Genomic DNA, 7433 nt, shown 5'->3' with positions numbered 1-7433 from the left:
TGTGGGCATTGCGGAGGTCAGAGGTCATTGTGAAATATGATTCCTATTCCCCAGTCCTCCACCTCATTTTTGAGGCAGGGTCTCTCACTGAATCTGGAACTTGATAATTCAGCTAGATTAGTGGCTGGCCACCAGCCCTATGGATCCACTTGGTTTTGCTTCCCCATTAGCAGGATTTGTTCTGCAGGTTCATAGTGCTGTGGTAATAGAAATTGAATTCCAGTCCTCATGCTTACCTGACGAGCACTTTATTAATGGAGCCATTTCCTCAGCCTTAAAAATGCTTATCTCCTGGGGCTGGAGAGATGGCTCAGAGGTTAAGAGCATTGCCTGCTCTTCCAAAGGTCCTGAGTTCAATTCCCAGCAACCACATGGTGGCTCACAACCATCTGTAATGGGGTCTGGTGCCCTCTTCTGGCCTGCGGGCGTGCACACAGACAGAATATTGTATACTAAATAAATAAATAAATAAATAAATAAATAAATAAATAAATAAATATTAAACATGCTTATCTCCTGATCTCAAGGTCCTATAGGGTGTGATGGTTTGAAAGAAAATCACCCCCAAAGGGAATGGCACTATTAGGAGGTGTGGCCTTGTTGGAGTAAGTGTGGTCTTTCAAGGAGACAGGTTTGATAAGGATAAAAGAAAGGGGCTATGGAATCTGCCTCCTCAACTAAGGAAAGCCACTAAGTCAGGCATGTGTCAGGAGTATTGTAATGGTTTAAGTAAAAATGCTGCAGGTTCCCCAAGGGGTGCAGCGGCACAAATGCTGCAGGTCCCTGAGCAGTGGTAGGTGGCAACAGGCAGTGGGCAGTGGGTCCCAAGACCACGCTGTATGTTCCCAAAGTGTTGGCAGGCAGCAGACAGTGGGTCCAGAGAACAGCCAGTCCTAGGCAGGGATTGCTGCAGCAGGCCATGAGTTCCAGGCAGGGAGCTGCGTGGTGGGTGAGAGACCTTGACTGGGCTGCCAATCCCACAAGGAGAGACAGATGGATGGGCATGCCATGAGACCATGTTGCAGGTCTCCAAAGATGACTGGTCCTGGGCTAGGAGCCACAGGCAGGTGAGAGACAGAGACATGGATAGGCATGCCATGCAGAGTGAGGTTGGATATTTATTTAGTGGATTATGGAGGAGGAAGGGGAGAAGAGCAGAGAGAGAGAGAGAGAGAGAGAGAGAGAGAGAGAGAGAGAGAGAGACTGAGACAGAGACAGAGACAGAAAGAGACAGAGAGACAGAGAGAGACAGAGAGAGGGGGGAAGGGGAGAAGTGGGGAGAAGTGGGGAGAAGGAAGAGACCAAAAACTGCCTCTCGAGAGGGAGATGGAAAAGAAGGACTCAGGTTGGAAGCTGAAGATCAGCTTGCCTAGGCAAACAAGGGAAGGAGTGGGTGTGGCTTGTCTCTTAAAGGGACACAGCAGACCATTACAGGTATCTCTGAATGAAGGCCTAGAGAGGCCATTGTGTAAAGCTGTGAAGTTGAAGCTTGGATTTCTATTTTTTTTAATTTATTTATTTATTTATTTATTTATTATGTATACAATATTCTGTCTGTGTGTGTCTGCAGACCAGAAGAGGGCAGCAGACCTCATTACAGATGGTTGTGAGCCACCATGTGGTTGCCGGGAATTGAACTCATGACCTTTGGAAGAGCAGGCAATGCTCTTAACCACTGAGCCATCTCTCCAGCCCCAAGCTTGGATTTCTTAGAGACCCCAAGATGCTGCAGATGCCAGAGCTGTGGGATATCTGCCAAGGGAAGCTGCTAACAGGGAGTGGAACCAACCCAAGAGAAAGCAGTGTGTTGCTGTCAACAAAATTGAATGGAGCCAGAGATCTAAAGAGCACTTTGATGTAAGACATGGAGATGCAGAATTTGGAGTTTGCCAGCTGGTTTTCAGTTTTGCTTTGGTCCAGTGTTTCCTCACTATACTCCCTTCCCTGTGTTTTGGAATGTTAATGTATATCCTGTGCCTTTATGTGTTGGAAGTACATAATCTGCTTTTTGATTTTGATTTTACAGTGGATTACAGTTAAGAGATCACATGAATCTCAGAAGAGACTTTGAATTTTAGACTTTTAAATAAGTTTGAGACTATTAAATGAGACTACAGGGGTTTTCGAAGTTGGACTGAATGCATTTTTTTTGCATTATTATATGGCTACAAGACTTTGGAAAGGGAATGAAATCTGACAGTTTGAAAGACAGTTTGACAGGTGCAGGCTTCTATTGTTTTCTTCCAGTAAAATTTCACAGATATTGCTTAATTGCCCCATGAAATCATGTATGACAATTTATCTACAGTACTGCCAACCAGGGAAATCCACCCAAGCTTTGAGATCTATAAGTCTTGGTCTGATTAGCCACTTAGGCACAGTAAAAACTCAACCTCAGGCCCTTTTCAATTTACTTTGATGAAGATGCTTCCTTCAGCCTTAGAAACAGAACAGAGTTCATGTAGTAGAGCAAATCATCATACTTTATTAATTCTTATAGATAAAATATTTTCCACAGAACAGCATTGTTGACATTAACATTGAAAAAAATGAATCATGAAATCACATTTTTTTTTTTTTGGTTTTTCGAGACAGGGTTTCTCTGTGGCTTTGGAGCCTGTCCTGGAACTAGCTCTTGTAGACCAGGCTGGTCTCGAACTCACAGAGATCCGCCTGCCTCTGCCTCCCGAGTGCTGGGATTAAAGGCGTGCGCCACCACCGCCCGGCTGAAATCACATTTTTTAAACTCATAATTTGTCAAAAACATTTCTCTTTGGGCCATTTAATTTTATTTATTGTTATTGGAAGAATATGATATTTGAATAATTCTACCCATTGAAAATGATCTAATATAAACAAATATACTATATTTTCTAGTTAAATTAAAAATAGGTACAGTTGTAATTATTTAATTTGCTTCTCAAAAATTTACATATAATAAAATTATTCATGTTCTTTTAGAACTTGCAACTTCATCAAAATTCAGAGCCCTACCCCAATATATTCTTTTTTTTTTTTTTGGTTTTTTGAGACAGGGTTTCCCTGTAGTTTCTAGGGCCTGTCCTGGAACTAGCTCTTGTAGACCAGGCTGGCCTCCAACTCACAGAGATCCGCCTGCCTCTGCCTCCCGAGTGCTGGGATTAAAGGCGTGCGCCACCGCCGCCCGGCTCCAATATATTCTTAAGCCCTTGTAAAAGTAGTTTTTAAAGACCATATCTTCTAATATTTCTCAACTCCTCCTTTAAAAATTCATTCATTTAAAATCTTTAGGCCATTTAATGACAAAAAGTTTGATCTGTATCTGTTGTTTGTTTCTAGCCACCTTACATAATGGTTTTCTTGATGAGTATGGGCAAGAACGATTTATAGTAGAGTACAGTATGACTTTTCAGTCATGTGGTGGCTCAGGCCCTTAAAAATGTAATAGAGACCAGGGGTTCAGAATCAAAGTCCAGTATTGGATGCACAGCATGTCTGTGGGCAACCTGGACTACATGAAACTTAATCTCAACTCCCCACAACCCTGAGCTAGAAAGAATTTAAGAAAGAATCAGTACTTTCTATCCTTCAAGCATAGTGAAAGCTGAATGGGCATACTAGGTGGGAACAAAGGAGAAACCAGAATTATTATGGCTTTGCTGACCATTCCCACTCCTGCCCTCACCAGGGTCTCCAACATGCCAGGTAAGCACTCCAGTAGAGCCCAACAGCCCTCGCCCAACCTGCTATATGTTTTTTCTTTAAGACTTTTCTAGACTTCTAGTTCTCTCTCTACTCAAGGTGCATTAATCATTAGTTGCATGTGGATTTCTGTCTTGGGTGTGTCATCTTACAACCAATGACCCAAACCTTTAGTAGGTCAAGGTCATGGTCAGCACCTGGAAAAATGCCAGACACAAACTTCTTTGTTGTCCTGCTAAAGGCTAAGCAATGCAGACTTCCTATGATAGTTTCATATTCATGAGTCAGAATTTGCTCTTATATGCCACTTTTAAAGTAAAGTTTAATGTTCTCCATTAAAACCTAGAAGACATTGATCTAAAAATATTAGAAAAGCATTTTCAAAGAACTATTCAGGCAGATTTAAATCTTTTTTTTTCTTTTTCATCAGAGCCTATTTGAGTTCATACTACACAAAAGTTAAGCATGGTGTGTTTTATTCAACTTCATCTGAGGATAGCCAGACCCCATTTATATCCATATTTGGAGAGGATTACCCAGCTCAAGATCCTGAATGAGGGGAAAAAACTCTTTTGAAGAACTGTCCATGTTCAGTATTCTTCATAAAATGGGTATTCAGGATGGTTCTTCCACCTGCCAAGACAATCCCCCAAGAAGAAGACAATTTACTCTAATGGTGGAAGAGCTGGGTTGCCAACATCCGTTGAGACGGTCATTCTCTTCCCCCTTCTGTTTCTAGTCCTTTACCTTTTGTTCCCTGTGTTTCCTTCTCATCTCCCCTTAAGGCAGCACTTTACCATGATGTGAACACGCACCCAGTAGGCCAGGAAAGGTTAGTTGCAGCTACATTATTTCACCAGAACAAAGCAAGATGAGAGTCTTGTCTGCCTGCACTTAAATTCTAAGTGTTACTATTTGTAATAATGATGATGATGGACCTATTTCATACTGTTTGTAATAATGAACATGATGATGATGATGATGTTGATGACCCTACCTTTTAAATAACAAAGGCGAGAATGCCTATAATAGTCAGGAGTGCGTGCATTTCTGTCAAGGAACATAAGCAAGATTTAGCTCTCTGCAACTACCACGAAAATGTAAAACAAACAGGGCTCTTCAATATCAGAGGTCAACAAAATAGCATCAGAGAAAAATCATAGCCCAGAACCTTTCAAAGGCACATTTTTAAAAATTTAATGGAGCTTAATCTTGTATCACTTTGTTGATTTTCTAATTGTTTTTCTGTCAAAATGAGTCATATTCCCCCTAGTATTGCTGAAACTGGTATTAACTATTTCAAATGTCAATCAAACGATGTTGTTAGTAAAAGAAAATCAATAGGATGGTAGATTCAGCCCATATTATTATCTCTCTTGAACTTAATGATATTTTTAAGTAGGCTAACTATCTTCAAGAGTTATTGATTAACTTATAGCTTAGTTTCTAGCAAACTATTATGTGTATTTGTGTTTTCTTACTGTGTTTTGAGGCTGGGTGGTATCTTTATAGACTAAGCAGTGTTCTCCCTTGGAAATTCACATTAAGGAGTTGTTTTATCACAGCCATTCAAAAAATCAATACCAGGCCATCCAGAATACTTTCTGACTTATAAAAAGTAGCGAGATCAATTGTGTTCCAACTCTATGCATTATCTTAATGGGTGCTAAGGAAAAGACCAAATAAAGAAAGTGACAGCCAATATGATTTGAGAAATCAGAAAGAGTAATGGGAAATGATGAAGAACCAAAAAAAAAATGTGTGCATACATATACATATTTGACTATCTGTGTGTAAGCCACACCAGTTTTAGTTTAAAAGACTACAATGTTTAGGTAACAGAGGGTTACTTTGGTGTCTTGGCTGAGCTTGACAACATCGTTACATGGTGTGCAAAAGTCTCATAGATAAGGTAGCGGATAGACATAGCTTAGATAGCTAACTCATTTTAAAAGACTTATTTTATAATTTTTTATGTGTATGGGTGTTTTCATTTCATTTATGCCTATGTACTATGTGCATGCCTAGTTCCAGAAGAGGGTATCAGAAACCCGAGAAATGGAGTCACAGATGATTATAAGCCACTACATGGATGCTGGAGATTGAACCCAGGTCCTCTGGAACAGCAACCAGTACTCTTAGTCACTGAGCCATATCTCCAGCCCCTATTTATTTATGCATTTATTTTTAAAGACAGGGTCTTCAGTATGTAGCCCTGACTGGCCTGGAACTCATTAGGTATACCCAGCTAGCCTTGAACTCACAGAGATCCCCCTGCTTTAGTCTCCTGAGGGCTGGGATTTAAGGTATGTGCCATTACACTCAGCTTATTTATTCAGTTCTATTTGTGTGTGTGTGTGTGTGTGTGTGTGTGTGTGTGTGTAAGTTTATGTGCACCATATGCATGTAGGTACCTTTGCAGGCCAGGAGAGGGATTTGGATCCCTTGGAACTGAAGTTATTGGTGATTGTGAGCTGCCTGCTAAGGGTGCTGAGAACTGAACCCAGGACCTCAGAAGAGCAACAAGTGTTCTTAACCATTAACCCACCTTTCCAGCCCCGAAGTCCTAAATCTTACAAACAAGAAAGTATTTGACTAAAACTCTAGGTTTGGGCTTGCAACCTGATATTCCTTCTACACTATATGAGCGGGCCTCTCCCAGAATTTTTTTTTAAAAATAAATTTGCTCCAATTTGGGTATAGCTTTGATTTTTCATCAGAAGTAAACAATGTTCTTTCAGAATTTGTGTTGTGGCTGTAGCGTGTGTAGCATGAAGGGTTAACTCTCCTTATTTCCACGTCATGCCTTAGCTAAAACCCAGGTATGTCTACTATTCAGAACACACTGCTCATCCTTCACCCTGGTGTTCTGTGCGCATGGGTGAGGGCGCACAGGAGCCTTCTTGGTTATCATATGACAAGCACTACCCGAGTAGCGGTCCCGGGACACTTACATGAGCAGCTCCACAAAGCGGACATTTTTATTCAGGGCTTCAATGTCCTTCATTTCTTCTTCAGTGAGAGAAAAGTCAAAGATCTGAAACGGCAGAAAGAGAAGACAGGACCCTGTAATGATGGGTCAAGCTTGGAGCCAGGGAGGGAAGACAGCGAGGGTGCCCCTCAGGTGGGGCCCTCTGTAGGAGAACCAGCACCTCTGACGTTGTGCATGTGTGGTGCAGCAGAGTGGAGGATGGGGGGACAGCTTGGCCTTCTGCTCTGACCGTTGTCTTGGAGGCAGTTCTGCGTGGGATCACTCAGACTTACTGAACAGCGTACGTTTAAAACACCTATTGTTCCATGTGTGAAGAATTCTTTTTTCACATAAACTATTGGATGTTTTTTATTCTAGACTATTGCTGTCTCACATACTGAAAAAGTATTTCCTAGTCTTTAAATTTGCTTATTCTTTTAATAATAATAATAATAATAATAATAATAATAATTTTGAGACAGGGTCTGCAAGCTGGTTAGGGACTTGCTAGGTCTCTCAGGCTGGCCTCTGCCTCACAATCCTCCTGCTTCAGCCTCCTGAGTGTGGGGATCACGGAGGTCCTCCATTATTTCAGCTTCTCTCGTCATTCTAAACAGTTCTTTTCAGTTTCTGTCACAATCATTTCCTTTCTCTATTTCTCACACTTATTTATTTAGTGTGTGTATGCATCTATGTTGGCACACGTGTGTCAAGGCTCACATGTGGAGGTCAGAAGATAACTTGCAGGAATTGGTTTTCTCCTTCCACCATGTGGCCTCTG

General features: G+C 41.3%; 1 protein-coding gene across 1 annotated transcript in view; it reads right to left on the bottom strand.

The window, feature by feature from the left end:
• Positions 1 to 4140: 4140 nt before the first annotated feature.
• The window catches only part of Akr1d1 (aldo-keto reductase family 1 member D1), a 28128-nt gene continuing 24835 nt past the window's right edge, over positions 4141 to 7433 (bottom strand). Inside the window, exons 8-9 of the mRNA XM_038317851.2 lie at positions 6636 to 6718; positions 4141 to 4314 (exon numbers count right to left, since the gene is read on the bottom strand). Of these exons, the coding sequence (XP_038173779.1) occupies positions 4272 to 4314; positions 6636 to 6718 (126 nt within the window). The 3' untranslated portion in view covers positions 4141 to 4271. The remainder of the gene's footprint in view (positions 4315 to 6635; positions 6719 to 7433) is intronic.

Source organism: Arvicola amphibius, chromosome 2 (genome assembly GCF_903992535.2).
Source record: "Arvicola amphibius chromosome 2, mArvAmp1.2, whole genome shotgun sequence".
NCBI lineage: Eukaryota > Metazoa > Chordata > Mammalia > Rodentia > Cricetidae > Arvicola > Arvicola amphibius.
The sequence above is the reverse complement of the archived record's forward strand: the minus strand, read 5'-3'. Positions and strand labels throughout refer to the sequence as shown.